Source organism: Penicillium digitatum, chromosome 4 (assembly GCF_016767815.1).
Source record: "Penicillium digitatum chromosome 4, complete sequence".
Classification (NCBI taxonomy): Eukaryota; Fungi; Ascomycota; class Eurotiomycetes; order Eurotiales; family Aspergillaceae; genus Penicillium; species Penicillium digitatum.
Genome location: NC_089387.1, coordinates 3,228,085 through 3,243,756, shown reverse-complemented (window position 1 = coordinate 3,243,756; position 15,672 = coordinate 3,228,085). Strand labels below are relative to the sequence as shown.

The 15,672-nt window shown below is 49.3% G+C and overlaps 7 protein-coding genes across 7 annotated transcripts; 2 read left to right on the top strand and 5 right to left on the bottom strand.

Moving 5' to 3' along the window:
* Positions 1 to 76: 76 nt before the first annotated feature.
* Positions 77 to 1,821, bottom strand: Pdw03_1096 (Trehalose-phosphate synthase/phosphatase complex subunit Tps1, putative; the record flags this gene model as incomplete). Its single annotated transcript, XM_014679342.1, has 5 exons — positions 77 to 209; positions 284 to 623; positions 672 to 1,042; positions 1,089 to 1,461; positions 1,524 to 1,821. 5 exons carry the CDS (start codon positions 1,819 to 1,821, stop codon positions 77 to 79), a joined length of 1,515 nt encoding a protein of 504 aa, XP_014534828.1.
* A 646-nt stretch (positions 1,822 to 2,467) lies between these two features.
* Pdw03_1095 (Beta-lactamase-like protein 2) lies at positions 2,468 to 3,569 on the bottom strand (the record flags this gene model as incomplete). Its single annotated transcript, XM_066099802.1, has 4 exons — positions 2,468 to 2,892; positions 2,993 to 3,352; positions 3,405 to 3,417; positions 3,486 to 3,569. The coding sequence occupies 4 exons, from the start codon at positions 3,567 to 3,569 to the stop codon at positions 2,468 to 2,470; spliced, it is 882 nt and encodes a 293-aa protein (XP_065957529.1).
* An 821-nt stretch (positions 3,570 to 4,390) lies between these two features.
* Positions 4,391 to 7,043, bottom strand: Pdw03_1094 (Aconitase/3-isopropylmalate dehydratase large subunit, alpha/beta/alpha, subdomain 1/3; the record flags this gene model as incomplete). The annotated part of the gene is made up of 4 exons (XM_066099801.1): positions 4,391 to 6,613; positions 6,696 to 6,770; positions 6,886 to 6,903; positions 7,008 to 7,043. The coding sequence occupies 4 exons, from the start codon at positions 7,041 to 7,043 to the stop codon at positions 4,391 to 4,393; spliced, it is 2,352 nt and encodes a 783-aa protein (XP_065957528.1).
* Positions 7,044 to 8,195: 1,152 nt separating this feature from the next.
* On the top strand, positions 8,196 to 8,668 carry Pdw03_1093 (Zinc finger, U1-type; the record flags this gene model as incomplete). Its single annotated transcript, XM_014679338.1, has 3 exons — positions 8,196 to 8,236; positions 8,313 to 8,492; positions 8,554 to 8,668. 3 exons carry the CDS (start codon positions 8,196 to 8,198, stop codon positions 8,666 to 8,668), a joined length of 336 nt encoding a protein of 111 aa, XP_014534824.1.
* A 459-nt stretch (positions 8,669 to 9,127) lies between these two features.
* Pdw03_1092 (Mitochondrial carrier protein) lies at positions 9,128 to 10,239 on the bottom strand (the record flags this gene model as incomplete). Its single annotated transcript, XM_014679337.2, has 4 exons — positions 9,128 to 9,214; positions 9,272 to 9,608; positions 9,682 to 10,021; positions 10,077 to 10,239. 4 exons carry the CDS (start codon positions 10,237 to 10,239, stop codon positions 9,128 to 9,130), a joined length of 927 nt encoding a protein of 308 aa, XP_014534823.2.
* Positions 10,240 to 10,882: 643 nt separating this feature from the next.
* Pdw03_1091 (Aminoglycoside phosphotransferase) lies at positions 10,883 to 11,458 on the bottom strand (the record flags this gene model as incomplete). The annotated part of the gene is made up of 1 exon (XM_066099800.1): positions 10,883 to 11,458. The coding sequence occupies one exon, from the start codon at positions 11,456 to 11,458 to the stop codon at positions 10,883 to 10,885; it is 576 nt and encodes a 191-aa protein (XP_065957527.1).
* Positions 11,459 to 12,625: 1,167 nt separating this feature from the next.
* Positions 12,626 to 15,429, top strand: Pdw03_1090 (DsDNA-dependent ATPase Rad54, putative; the record flags this gene model as incomplete). The annotated part of the gene is made up of 5 exons (XM_014679336.1): positions 12,626 to 12,789; positions 12,844 to 13,513; positions 13,575 to 13,658; positions 13,707 to 13,830; positions 13,883 to 15,429. The coding sequence occupies 5 exons, from the start codon at positions 12,626 to 12,628 to the stop codon at positions 15,427 to 15,429; spliced, it is 2,589 nt and encodes an 862-aa protein (XP_014534822.1).
* Between the last annotated feature and the right edge of the window lie 243 nt (positions 15,430 to 15,672).

Below are 15,672 nucleotides of genomic sequence, written 5' to 3'. Positions count from 1 at the left end.
GTGAAGGCCATCTAAGGTTCATGGAAAGACCCCGGTCCGACTGCAGCTTGGAAACCAGGAACAACATCAAAGATTATTACACATCTTGCGTGGGTGGCACATCAGTTTCGTTTGCATCTGCTTCCGCCAATTTCTTGGATTGGAATTTATCGGCAGAGTGAGCTGATATCCGGGTGAGTTCGGTGACGAAGGATTGGCCCCAGAATGCGCTAGAAAATGGTCAGCTGGAAACGAAATGTGAGAGAAGGGACTGCCTAGTTGGCGGAGTGACACGGTAACGTACCTGGTGTACTTGGACACGTATCTGTCCAACTTAGCAAAATTGAGAGCCCTATGTTCGTCGCTCATGGTCACCGCTTCTTGGTAGGCGCCAGCCAGTTCTTCAGTGTTCCAGGGGTTCACAATGATACTGCCGTTCAAACTCTGGGCTGCTCCGGCGAATTCAGAGAGCACCAACACTCCATGACGCTTCTGCTGGGTGGCGATATACTCGTAGGCCACCAAGTTCATGCCGTCACGGGTAGATGAGACAATGCAGGCATCTGATACGGCATAGAGAGCGATGAGTTCGTCGAAGTTGACGGACTTGTGTAGGAAGTGGATAGGCTGGAACTCGACCGTGCCTTGAAAGACGATTAGCTTGACTCAGAGCACCAATCAAGGATACTAACCGAACTTTCCATTGATCCGACCAACTAGCTCGTTCACCACGGCCCTCAAATTCTGGTACTCCTCGACGTCCTGTCGACTGGGAACGGCAACTTGTACAAGCACGACCTTCCCAACCCATTCGGGGTGGTCGCTAAGGAAGACTTCAAGGGCGTGCAACTTCTGGGGCACGCCCTTGATGTAATCAAGACGGTCGACGCCGACCATCAGCTTCACACCCTGGAACTTCTGCTCTAGCATGGCAATGCGCTTCTGGACCTTCTCCTTCTTCAACCCTTCCTTGAACTTCTCAGGGTCAATACCAATGGGGAAAGCTCCGCATGTGATGATCTTGCCCTGGAACTCAATGCCGTTGGGTGTAGTTGCAAGACCCCTGATCCAATTAGATTCAAACTCCAGACTGGTTAGGGTATACTAACAGTAGACGCGCACAACTGCTCAGGAAATGGCGCGTGTAATCATAAGTGTGGAAGCCAATCAGGTCGCAATGCAGGACACCCAAAAGTAATTCATTCCGCACGGGGAGAATTCGGTAGATTTCACTACTAGGGAACGGTGTATGTAAAAAGAAACCGATCTTCACGTTCTTCTTGCTATCGCCGATCTCCTCGCGCAGCATCTCAGGAAGTAGCATCAGGTGGTAGTCGTGAACCCATATCAGGTCGCCATCCTGTACTTCCTTCGCAATCGCCTGTGCAAAAAGTCGGTTCGCTTCCTTGTAAGCTTCCCAGGCGGACTCGTCGAAGGTGATCTCGCCGGGGTGGTAATGGAACAGAGGCCAGAGGATGGAGTCTATCCGAAAGAACAAGACATCAGTGTATGTTCCAGTGGCTTCGCGGGGAGGAGAAACTGACTAGAAAACCCATTGTAGTGTCTATCTGCCAGGTCGTCATCAATGAAGACGGGTACAGCGCCGTATTCTTCCTTGAGGCGCTGCTTCACGACAGGGATCTCAGGCTCTGGCACCTCCAGACCGGGCCAGCCGTACCACTGAAAGGTAGTTGATTTGGACAGGCCGCTTAGACCACTGACCAGACCTCCTGAGGACATAGAAAAATCGTATTTTCCATCATCAGACCGCTTGATTGTGATCGGCAGCCGGTTCGAGACCAGAAGCAGACGAGCTTCATTCTTGGGCTCGACGGAAGGCATAGCGATAGACCGGACGTTAGACAGAAATAGGGGATGAAAGTAGATCGGAATTAAAGGGCTCTAGGTGTGGACAAGGTAAGCTGGGCCTCTGTAGCTCCGAGATAGGATGCGGTTAGAGTCAATCTCGTAGGCGGGGAAACCCTTGGAGATCATGACGAAGATGAACCAACCTTTGAAACAAGTGGATATTTCACTCCGGATGAGCACCAGAATATTAGTCTGTCTCCATAGGCAGATAACTGCTAGTAATACCAAAAGAGGCAGTCGAGTGTGAAGGGAAAAAAAGGGTGAAGAGTGAGAGTAGAGCGGGGAACCGGGATGCGAACGTCACTCTTGGAATTCCTGGAACTCTACGTGTGGGCCTCAATATCGCTCAAATGGGGGACTGTAGGAAAAACATTTTAAAAAGGAGATTTCTATGATTTCCATGCAATTTGGATTCAAAAAGGGAGATTTTTCCAGATCTTTTCTAGGTTGACAGGTTTTGATGATCATTCTGACTCCGCATTGGGCTCGTAATACATGGTCTGTCAGAATGATGAGTGACAGAGCGCCGACGTCGAATGTTATTTTAAGATGAAGAGATGGTTTAAATGCATAGACCCCTGTAATCGACATTTCTACATTTACCCAAAGATCTATAAACTCACAAAGCCGACCTCTCGCTCGCAAGACTCCATTTCCCCGAGTCCAAATCAACAACCGTCCTCCCCTCATCCTCAAGCTTCAACAGCACCTGCAACACACCATGCGAAGCAGGTTTATGCAGAGACTCCGGAACATCACTGTAAATGCGCTTGACCAACTCAATAGGAGTCCAGGCCTGCTTGCGCTCCGGCCAGGACTCACCAGCCGCGACATCAAGCTTGCCAAAATGCAGCACGCGCAGGACCTCATCTTCCCGCTGATGTCGGTGCGTGATATACTCAGTAATTCGCACGCCGGCGTTCTCAATCACCGCTCCGTGTCCGGGGTACCCACGGCCCGAGGAAACACGGTCGCGCATACGGCGGAGACTGCTGAGGTAGGGTTTAAGGGTTTCAAAGACAGCTGTGCCGTGACCTAGGACGTCTATAGGTTTTTAGTTAGCCAAATTTCTTGTGGATCTTGCATATCATGTTGTTGTGTCTGTGAAGAGGAAGGCTTGGATGAAAAGAACTGTTACACTCACTATCACCTGTAAACATAGCATTCTCCTCTTCGAGCATAAACACCATATGATCAACGGTATGTCCAGGTGTATGCACTGCTGTCAAGGTAGCACCTTCAACGGAGAATACCTGACCCTCCTGGATATCTGCCTGATTGGAATCAGGCTGGTGTTTGAAGATCTGAGCCTCGGGACAGAGTTTGAGCAGATCTGGCAATCCGCCAACATGGTCGGGGTGCCAGTGTGTCAGGAGAGCCTGGTGCACTGTTGCTTTTTCTGCTGAGAGCACAGATTGAAGGTTTGCTGCCCATGCGGGCTTGCCTTCGCCTGTGTCTATTAAGATTCGCTGGTGGCCGTGGCCTATTAAATATGTGTTTGTACCTGGGTATGGGGTCAAGGTGTGTTCGTAGTTCGGAAGGAGCATGATGCTTACCTTGGAGTGTGAACTGTGTATCGTTAAACGCTATTGATCAACTTGTCGTGATGAGGTGACATCATAATATCCATCACTCACCTTCCCCGGATTTCCACCTAAAATTCTCACGACTGACGCGCTGAGGCGCTCCACTTCTGGGAGTTGGACAAGCTGAGTTGCCATGTTTCGAGATAGGGTGGGGATAGCAGATAGAGGGAGAACCTCAAGAACCTGGATGTATTTCTGGGTTCAAGAGTGCAAATTTATGGTCAACTGATTATTGACTTCACAATCAAGATGTAATAGGGATTTAGGCCTCTTTGATGCGGATAGGTGGTTCGCAATGGGATGGATGTAGTGATAAACTTGAAAAGATACCGAAGCGCCAAACTTGCCGAACCCTTTGACGAAAAACGAAGATTTGATAGCGTCCAACACCATCTTATGCTGAAGTCCAATGAACGCGGGGCATTTAGTGTTCACGGGTGCCTCGGTAAGCTTATCTCAGCTTTGAACGTGTCCGAGCTGTATTGCGTTTTTCTGTGAGATGATCACGGTATGTCTATTGCGCTGGATAAAATGAATGGTTGGAACACTGTGCATAAATCTAAGACCTACAAAAGGAACAATCCGGAAACAAAAGAAAATTGTGTATGCATGCCATTCCTAACATACAAAACAGTGATGTCAAAGTCAAAAAGAGTATATATCCATTGAGCCCACCCAGATATCGGGAATCAACGCAAGGCCGAGAAATCAGGCCTACAAAAACACAAGTTCATTCATAATTTTTTCCCAGAGCACGACTACTCATAGCCTGCTCACGAAAGGGACATGGGCAATCGAGAACCAATCCAATGGCTGCCGTGTCACACCGTAGTTTTCAGAAGCATGCATCTGAATTGTTCAACACACAAGAGAGCGTAGTTTACACAAGCGTCTCAGTCATAACCGAAACACTTGGAGGGTTTATTGTTGGAGAGTCATGACAGACGGAAGGCAGCTTAAGCCTTACGGGCCATAGTGTTGAGGGCAGAACCGTCGTGGAACCACTCAATCTGGGACTCGTTGAAAGTGTGGCTGAGGGAGATGTCAAAGGCGGCGCCACCGTCCTTGGGGTGGACACGGAGGGTCATGGGCTTGCCAACAGCGAGCTCAGTGCAGAGAAGATCGACCTTGTCCTCAGGGTTGATCTTGTCGTAGTCGGCAGGATCGCTGAAGGTCAGAGGAAGCATACCCTGCTTCTTCAGGTTGGTCTCGTGGATACGAGCGAAGGAGCGGGTGATGATAGCGAGACCACCAAGGTGACGGGGCTCGAGAGCGGCGTGCTCACGGGAAGAGCCCTCACCGTAGTTCCAGTCACCAATAACAACCCACTTGACACCACGAGCCTTGTAGTCACGGGCGGTGGCGGGGACGGCATCGTACTCCTTGGTGAAGTAGTTCTTGACCTTGTTGGCCTCGCCGTTCTCCTCGTTGGTGGCACCGATCAACATGTTGTTGGAGATGTTGTCCAAGTGTCCACGGTACTTCAACCAAGGGCCAGCCATGGAGATGTGGTCAGTGGTGGTCTTGCCCTTGCACTTGATCAGAATGGGGATGTCGGTGGCATCTTTGCCATCCCAGGCCTGGAAGCCAGCGAGGATCTGGAGACGATCGGAGGTGGGGGAGACAGCAACGGTGACCGCAGAACGATCAGCGGGAGGAGCCTGGTAAGTGTCACGGCCAGCATCGTAGCCACGAGTGGGGAGACCGTCTCCTGAGGGGGCCTTGAGCTTGAACTCCTTGCCATCCTTGTCCTTAAGAGTGTCGGTGAGGGGGTTGAAGTTGAGAGTACCGGCAACGGTCATGGCGACGACCAGATCGGGAGAGGCAACGAACGCATGGGTAGCGGGGTTGGCGTCGTTACGGCCAGTGAAGTTACGGTTGTAGGAGGAGATGATGGAGTTGGCCTCACCCTTCTTCACGTCCTTGCGATCCCACTGACCAATGCAGGGTCCACAGGCATTAGCAAGGATGACACCGCCATACTCCTCGAGGGTCTGGAGCTGACCGTCACGCTCAATGGTGGCGCGAATCTGCTCGGAACCAGGGGTGATTGTGAACAGAGACTTGGACTTGAGACCGTGATCAAGGGCGTCACGGGCAATAGAAGCAGCGCGGGACATATCCTCATAGGAGGAGTTGGTGCAAGAGCCGATCAGACCGACCTTGAGCTCCTCGGGCCAATTGTTGGTCTTAACAGCCTCCTTGAACTGGGAGATGGGGGTAGCAAGATCGGGAGTGAAGGGACCGTTGATGTGGGGCTCGAGCTCATCAAGGTTGATTTCAACGAGCTGATCGTACTGAGCACCCTCATCCTCACGCAGAGAAGCAGCGTACTCGCGAGAGAAATCACCAATGTGCTGACGCTTGGTGGCCTTCAGGTAGTCGTACATGCGGTCGTTGAAGGGGAAGATGGAAGTGGTAGCACCAATCTCGGCACCCATGTTACAGATGGTAGCCATACCAGTGCAAGACAGAGATTCAACACCAGGACCGTGGTACTCAATGATAGCACCAGTACCACCCTTGACGGTGAGGAGACCGGCGACCTTAAGGATGATATCCTTGGGGGTGGTCCAGCCGGACATCTTACCAGTGAGACGGACACCAATGACATTAGGAGCCTTAAGCTCCCAAGGCAGACCAGCCATGACATCGACAGCATCGGCACCACCGACACCAATAGCGGCGGTAGCAAGACCACCAGCATTGGGGGTGTGGGAGTCAGTACCGATGATCAGACCACCGGGGAAAGCGTAGTTCTCAAGGACGATCTGGTGGATGATACCGGAACCGGGCTTCCAGAAACCGATGTTGTACTTGGCGGTAGAGGAGGCAAGGAAGTCGTAGACCTCCTTGTTGATGTCATTGGCACGTGCAAGATCCTTCTCGCCTCCAACCTGGGCCTCAATCAAGTGATCACAGTGGACGGTGGTGGGGGTCTGGACGCGGTCCATGCCGGCGGACATGAACTGCAGAATAGCCATCTGGGCGGTGGCATCCTGGCAAGCAACACGGTCGGGGCGCAACTTGAGGTAAGAGACACCACGCTGGATATCCTGGCCGTGAGGGTCGTCAAGGTGAGAGTACAGGACCTTCTCGGAGAAAGTGAGAGGACGCTGCAGACGAGAACGTACGATTGCAAGGTTCTCGGACATCTTCTTGTAGTTGATGTAGTGACCCTGGAATGAGATACGTTAGTCGCAATTGCTTAAGATCGTGCTCCACGCCCAGTTCTCGGGGGCTGGCATGGCATCCACTCACAGTTTCCTGGTTGGTCATCTCGACCTTCTTGTCGAGGGGGTCATTGACAGTAGCGAAGGCCCGGGTTCCGGTCATCTAAAATTTGACAAGTCAGCAGCTGCATGTCTAAGCTGTGTCGAAGCTATCATGCACGCCGGCACATGTGCCACGCCACGGGTGGATAAAGCTTGGCAGTGAGGTCGCTGCTTACAAGACGGAACTTGGGGGCCTAGAGTCGAAGCACACAATTTAGTTTTCCATTCATCAAGAAGACAGACTGGCGCTCAGGTATGTCGCCAGATGGAAATGTTGAGCCGTGGGAAAAAGACGTACCAGCGCACCGGCGCGCGCGAGGCGGGTGGAGATCATGATGGAAGCTCTATGAGATGGGATTGCACATCCAAGAGCTAGTAACCACCTTCACCGAAGTAAGAGAGTGGAGAGTAGAATGAGAGAGGAAAATATTAAAAAGGAGGAAGAGGACGAAAGCTTGGTTTTGAGTGGGAGAAAGATTCTACGGGGACCGAGAGTAGAGCCGTAACCGCCGTTACCACGGCGATACAATACGCTGGTATTGGACTAGACCGCATGCGACGGCAAAAAAGGGCTGGACAATTTGATAGACGCTGCACATGGCGGAGAATTCTCGAGATCTCCTTTTAGATTTACAAGGACTGCTAGAGAGTTGAATGAGAGATATCCACCTAATTTTTTTTCTATCCCTATTCTCTTACTACGTGAAATTCTCAAAATTCAACATCTAAGGCCTTTGTGTTCGCCTTGGGGTGTACCGGGAACGTAACACCGATACAAGGCATGTGCCGGGTATCAGAACTCGGCCACCAATCATGTAGTTTCCAATTACAAGGCCCCCTTCGCCCAGCTCTCCCATTTCGGACCAAAGGGCTACCTTGGGAAGGTCAATGTGTAACTCTCTCGGCCTGTATACCCCGTAGTACCTGTAAAGGTCAGCTTGACGCATAGGAATTTTGGGTTTCAAAAGTATGAATCCAGCCAATGACCAACAAAGTTAACTAGTTCATGATACTACTCTAAACAAATGCAGTGTTATGCTAGTAGAATGCTTTATGAACGGCATTTCCATCGCTCTATCCTGATATCTATACATGTGCTTTATATGCATATATATTGTAGAAAACCTGATGTGATTATTGCACTGAAATTCGGAACAACATACCGCATGCGAACGTCATTAATTACACAGTTTACATACGGTGACGAAATCGGCTGAGCCGACGTGAGCCGAATAGCTATTCCGCACCGTCGCCAAGGTGCCGTGTCTGATCACCAGCCAATCACTGCCCAGGCATTTCAATCGTTGCCCAAGGCCCACAATCGGCGGAATTTTCATCTCAAACACTCGCTCTTGTTTTAGCCTCTTTGACCCGCTTTTCTCACTGTACACTCCGGAAATCGGTACTGACCAAATTTTATTCCCTTGCATCAATTTTGATACCATTGTTCGGCTCCAGCCCCAAGGTATTTCGGCCATCAGTCATAATGGGTGCCCTTAGAAAAGTCAAGAACAAGCGTCGCACTAGGTACCTCTACCCTAGGGCTTGTCCCTATACCTATCGCTGTCTCTGACTCCGGCGCTGATTTCTAACCTAATAACAGAGACTACGATCAAGTCATTGCGGATATTAAGACTCCCCGTCATCTCCAGAAGTATAAGGACTCGAAAGATGTGGAGGACCTGCCTGGTCTAGGCAAGTTCTACTGCACGGAATGCTCCAAATGGTTTGAGAGCGACTACAACCTCAAGGCCCACGCCAAGGGCAAGAACCACAAGCGGAGGTGAGTGTATGCCAACCTCATATCTTCTGTCGCATCGCTGACCAGCTATGTCCTGTATCAGACTCCGTATCCTGCGCGATGAGCCTCACAGCCAATTGCTTGCCGAGCGTGCGGTCGGACTGGGTTTAATTGATAACGGCAAGCGCGAAGAAAACCCCGACGATATGAAGGAGTGAATCGAAGCTTGAACTTCACCTTCTGGGAATAAAAATCAAACCTTTGCTACGTGACCACGATCCTCTTTCCAGCAAATCGACATACAAAAGTTTTCCAGGATCTAGATCCGTTTTGATGTTGAGTTTCCTCATTCCGTTCATGCATATTCGGTGGAGTCTCACGTGAAGCAATTTTTTTTTTATATTGCCGATCCTCGCCGGGTTTTCACTCTTCCGTTTTGCGGGTGACTCGAAATCGCCGACCATCGGCGAAAACGGCATCTGGGGTGAAATTTACCCCCTTCCTAGCAATACTACCGAGTAATTCCAATAGAAATCCCTGAATGCCAACCAGAATCTGACCCAACTGGGCTTTCGGTAACAGTGTACTCCGCAGCTTGGCTTGTGATAGTTTTGATGAGTTCCAGATCTTCTATTTTGTATATTCTAAGCTTCATAGTTTTCCGAGATTGAACAAATTTACAAGCCCGTTATGGGCTCTTGGGTTTCCACTTGTGCGCCCCAGGAATGATTAAAGCTCTTCATCAACCATTCATATGCCGCCCACTTTATTAGATGTTAGCATTTTTAATCCATTGTGATGACAACATGGAGAAAACAGACCTGAACAGCATTCACAATGAACGCTCTTACACTGCAGACTCCAAGGCCACGATAGAATGCCTTGATACCCTCGGCACGATATGTCTCCTTCACAATTTGGAAAGAATTCAGCGTGTGACGCTGTGGCCGTAGTAGAGACTGGCTCTCGATTGTCCCGGGCGAATGATCTGTAATTGTCTGTGCCTGTAGCCGAGTCTTAATCACATCTAATGGAAACACCGAGCCCCAAGTGACAACGCCGGCAATGCCACCGCATAGCAGAATCTTCAAAGCAATCTGGTGTGAACCATCATCATCAGAGTCCAAAAATCGTTTGGAAAGTTCGTAGGACCAGAAACTGCACTACGTCAGCACTAAATCCCTGATTTGATACAATGGGGGTATCCGGGGGTGGCGTGTTAGGTCCATACTAGAATCCATAGCCAATTGAATCTCTGGCGCTAGTAATCCCGCCCCCAAAGTAGAGACCCCTCCAACCGCGGGTTTGGAAGATGTCCTTGGCCACCGCCCACGAGGAGACTTCGGGCCGGCGATCCAGCTGCGCCCGACACTTGATGAACTCCGTTGGAGATGAAATGGACCAGCTAGCCAGTCCGCCTGCGGCACCGGCCAGCCAAATCTTGTAAGCCGAGACCCCCACGGGATTGGTGGGATCCGTCACGGACCCGTCCAATGCTGCTAAGGATCGATTGTAAGCGACAAAAAGAATAGCATTGAGAGCTCCATAGCCTAAGATCGGAGCAGCTGCGCCTATAACGATGGTCAGTAATTGTTGTTGGTATTACCAAACTGATGCAACACATACCTCGCACAAGAGAGCTTGCTCTTTCAAAGCGGCTTGAACGTACCGATGATGCATCTGTATGTGAGCCTCCGGCCTGTAGCCGGACTTTGATGACATCGAGAGGATTGCCAATGATGATCCCAACGGCTCCGCTGATGTAGCCGGCCCAAAAGTCTGCGGCCATGAGGTCTCGGTTCTAAGGACTAGATTAAAGATAACTGACACAAAGGTGAATTATCTGAAGCTCCCCAGATTTCCATGGTGGGGTCACCCCTCACGTGCCGAGGATAGCGAGTGATTGTATTTCTGTAAACTCAGGCTGCTACAATCTAGTTAACTAGCCCCTGAGAAATGAAATAAGATTATTTGACCGCTAGGAAATTATGATTAATCAAAACAAAAACGCATGTTTGTTTTGTAGCGTTAGATATTGTAGGCCCTGACATCCGCTGGGGACCCCAAGATCATGCATCAGCCCAGGAGTTTGTAATTAACTCCCCCCCCCCAAAACAGCGCGAATTACAAGGAGTATACATAGCAGGAAAAAATAGGACGCCGATAGCGATAGAATTTCCATATCATCAGACTAATTTGCTCGCAGACCGCGTGAAAACCCATGTATCCAGCTGCAATCTGAGCGAGTCGTCAAGAACCCAAAGATTGGTCAAGTTTTATCTTCGGGAGCAGAGGCACAGCAAAAGAGACATGTTGACGAGAAGGGTGAGCTGGGGAGGTACACAAAACGCACTGCATAAACCACCTCCGTCATCTGATAGAAATACTAAATGTAGGGATACACGAAGGGATAGAGAGGTAGTGAACACGAATCAGCTTTTCTGTTCAACTTCACCAAACCGCTTCGTAATTCGTTCCTTGCATTCTGCCTCTGGCTTCACTTTAGTTTGGAAGAATTCTTCAGCCCCGACAGACCAGTATGGACTGACAGTCTGATCAAACACACACTGAGTGCAATGATTCTCACAGAACATGCGTTGGATATGCTCATTGAATACCCGAAGGAGACCTGTCGGGCTATTGACGGCCTGGACGTACCAAAAGCTACCTCTGTCCCAGGACTTCCGCATGATCTCGGCCTGAGAAACATCCGAAGTCTGTAGAATTTGCTCTTGTTCTTCAAAGAAAGTAATGAATTCAGTCATGACTTCTTGAAAAGTGTCAAAATGTTCTCCGTGTTCAATGTCATCAATTGGTCGACCAGTCAACCAGTAAGGCGGTGTTTGTAACTCAATTGGTAAAGAACATACCCATTCCAAGTCAATTAAGGACGTAATATGCCAATTTTCATCAACAAAGATGCTACTGGCATGGAGATCCGTAAGCGTAAGCACAAATGGCCCATCGCGGTATTGACGGGAGATGAATTGAGGCAAGAGACCACGCATGATGGTTAAAGCTGCGAACGGTTCCTAGCCATCCTTCAGATGATGAATAGCATTTGGCTGATGATGTAGACGGTTGTCGCGGAGCTGCAAAAGATCCAGAATATTTGGTTCCACAGCTTGGTATGTACAATCTCTGGGTATCGTAGGGATGTCTTCGTTTACGAAAGTTAGGGGTCGATTTTTCAACTCAATCATTCCATCGTCATCCAAAGCCAAAGACCCAATTCGAGGTAGTTTTGACACGATTAAGTGAAAGCATTATTTTCGAAAGATCACTGAAAAGAGTCTGGCTTCGTATTTTGTCACTTAGCAAGTGATCTGCCCAGGAATTGGAGAGCATTTGTCCGTTTTTCACAAAACCGATGATAAAGTGTCCATTTTTCAACAGGTTACTGTTCCTCGAACCTATACATGGACAGGTTTAGGGAAACCCAGACCACGATCGCATGGTTTGCATGATGCGCCAATGCCACCGGGAATAAAAACCCATGCACATCTCCTCAGCGAACTCAAGAAACGCAATTAGTCTTCTGAGATAAACAAAGAGTCTATACCCACATACAGTCTGCCCATTAGGAAACGAAAACCCATGGAGGGTAGGAATTGGAACGGAGGGACAAATTTCACGTATCCAAATGTATGTGGCGACTTCGCAGCGCAATTTTTCATCAACATTCCCTGGATTGTTCTCTTCTCCACATTTGTAAGGTAGCGGAATTCGAATAAGAACACACTCTTCTGATGGAAGGTTGGTATAGACTGGAATGCAGACGTTGTAACTCCCACATAACCAATCGGCTGGGCCAGCGACTTGACAATGACTTGCATGGAGATGAAATGAAACCACCCTTTCAATTTCGTTTTTATGGGCAACTAGCTTTGACCAGAACTCCTTCTGTTTCTGCGGGTAGTCTAAGCGGTGCAGGATATTATTGTCGTCAGTCAGGGCGTCTTCTAGGGAAATACTGTTTCGTCTCAGCAAAGGGAGGCTTGTCATGGTGACTTGAGATGGTTCCACTGTCACATTTCAGGCAGCCAGCCCAAGTACTACAGGGACCTTTGAGGGTTATGTATGTTTCTCTTGGAAGGCTGTTGCTCACCAGGGCTGCTATACAAAACACACGTGACTTCCGTTTAAATTTCGCCCCACATTGAGCTCAGACCACCATGCCCCATTGGGCGGCCAGTTATTGTGGGACGCGGCAGTTTGGTGTTTGGGAGCCTCAAGTGAACACGCGACGCGTCGTCAACTCGCACTTGCCTCGCCACAACTTTAGGACCATTGTACAGCAGGAGCTTGGTGTATCTGTTCTGTCTATTCTGGGATCAATGTAAGCTCTTGTGCTAATCACTTTTACGAGTTTCAATGCTGACATGCCTGGAAGGTATCGACAACGTCCGACTGGTGGCGACGACAGCGTCAAGACCCCTTTACAACCGAAATCCGTGAATACTCAGAATTCGATCGACCGACTTGTGAGGCCATTCAAGTGTCCGGGGACTGCAACACCGACTCGGACATCTGAAAAACCATCGAGGAAGAGACGAAAGGTCAACTACGCCAACGCCGATGGAAGCGTGGAGGATGGAGAGGAGAAGCCATACACGAACGACGACCGGCTCGCTTTGGAAACAAGAGAGGCCAACAAATTCCCCGCTTACAAACCAAAGGACAAAGATGTAGCGTTCAGGGCACGCTTCCAGGTTCCGCTCATCAATAAAGCCGTCGGCGAGTACAGTTCCGGTCGGGTGGCTCCGACGTTGGGGATGCGGCGAGGCGCGACATTTGTGGTCAAGCCACTACATGACCCCAGTGGTGAATTTGCGATTGTTTTATACGACCCTACAGTAGATGATGTCGCCGAGGAACCTGCTCCCAAAAGCCTAGAGGCACCGACAGAGGATACACCAAAATCGGATGAGCCAATTATGCATAAGAGTCTAGCAGACATTCTGGGACTCAAAAAGGACGTGGAAGACAGACCAAAGGTGCCTGTCGTGATTGATCCGAGACTGTGCAAAGTGCTTCGGCCACATCAAATCGAGGGTGTGAAAGTATTGCGCCCCGAAATATGCTGTTCCATGGAAGCAAGGCTGACACTGTGGTTACGTATAGTTCCTTTATCGATGTGTTACTGGGCTGGTTGACAAGAACGCAAATGGGTGCATCATGGCAGACGGCATGGGACTTGGTAAAACGGTGAGCTTGGCCAACCAAAATTTCACATCTTGATTCTAACGAACACAGCTTCAATGCATCACATTGATGTGGACACTACTCAAGCAGTCATCAGAGGCCGGAAAAACTACCATTCAAAAATGCGTGATTGCATGTCCGTCAAGTTTGGTTGGTAATTGGGCCAACGAACTGGGTGAGTTTATGCGTCGTGCTCAACTTCCTATCAGCTCGACTAACCATAGCAGTAAAATGGCTTGGCAAGGACGCCACAACACCTTTTGCGATCGATGGAAAGGCCACAAAGGCAGAGTTAATAACCCAAATCAAACAATGGGCCATTGCATCAGGGCGTGGAATCGTCAGGCCAGTTCTTATTGTGTCCTACGAGACACTCCGTATGTATGCGGATACGTTAAATGATACACCGATCGGACTTCTTCTGTGTGACGAAGGTCATCGACTTAAAAACAAGGAAAGCTTGACATGGACTGCTTTGAATCAGCTCAATGTTACTCGCCGAGTGATTCTTTCTGGAACACCTATTCAGAATGATCTGTCTGAATACTTTGCTCTTCTTCACTTCGCAAATCCAAATCTTCTCGGCTCTCAAGCCGAGTTCCGGAAAAGGTTCGAACTACCGATTCTCCGGGGTCGTGATGCTGCAGGTACAGACGAAGAAAAGAAGCTGGGAGATGAACGATTACAGGAGCTCTCGGGAATTGTCAACAAGTTCATTATTCGCCGAACCAATGAGCTACTCTCAAAATACTTGCCCGTCAAGTATGAGCATGTTGTGTTCTGTAACATGTCACAGTTCCAGCGCGGTCTATACAACCATTTCATTAAGAGCCCGGAGATCCAGAGTCTTCTTCGCGGTAAAGGCAGCCAGCCGCTGAAAGCAATTGGTCTTTTGAAAAAGCTTTGCAATCATCCGGATTTACTTGATCTAGCGAACGACCTTCCTGGATGCGAGCACACCTTCCCTGAGGACTATTCACCCCCCGATACCCGAGGTCGCGATAGAGAAATCAAGAGTTGGTACTCTGGCAAGATGATGGTGCTCGACCGTATGCTAGCCCGAATTCGACAAGACACTAACGACAAGATCGTCCTTATCAGCAATTACACTCAGACCCTGGATCTTTTCGAAAAGCTCTGCCGGTCGCGCGGTTACGGCTCCCTGCGCCTCGACGGTACTATGAACATCAAGAAACGCACAAAGCTAGTCGACAAGTTCAATGACCCCGACGGTCAGGAATTTGTGTTCCTCCTGAGTAGCAAAGCAGGTGGATGTGGACTGAATCTAATCGGCGCCAACCGGCTGGTCTTATTTGATCCAGACTGGAACCCAGCCGCTGACCAGCAAGCGCTCGCACGAGTGTGGCGAGACGGACAGAAGAAAGATTGTTTCGTCTACCGGTTCATTGCAACAGGCTCAATTGAAGAGAAGATCTTCCAGCGCCAGTCCCACAAACAGTCCCTTTCATCATGCGTCGTGGACTCCGCGGAAGATGTCGAGCGTCATTTCTCTCTCGACTCCCTGCGAGAACTCTTTCAATTCAAACCAGATACTCGGAGTGACACTCACGACACTTTCAAGTGCAAGCGGTGTCGGCCGGATGGCTCGCAATATATCAAAGCCCCCGCAATGATGTATGGCGATACTAGTTCGTGGAATCATTTTGTCAATACTGGTGAAAAGGGACCTCTCAACCAAATCCAGGATCTGCTTCTCCGGCAAGAAACTGGGGAACAGGATGTTTCGGCTATTTTCCAGTACATCAGTCACTGATATACTTACTTGGCATACTTGGGCAGGTTTGGAGTTTACCGTGCATTAGCTCGGATTGTATTATTGGAGCATATCCTTTTGGAAAGCGAATAAGTATGACTCTAGAACGAATTCAATGTTTTTTTTTTTCTGTATTATGATGAGCCACTGAGCTACCAGCTGAAATTTTAAGATATGAGAATACTTATTTTATTCAAAGATCGCTGCATTCGTAAACTTGTAGCAAAAAGTCAAGCCGAAGAC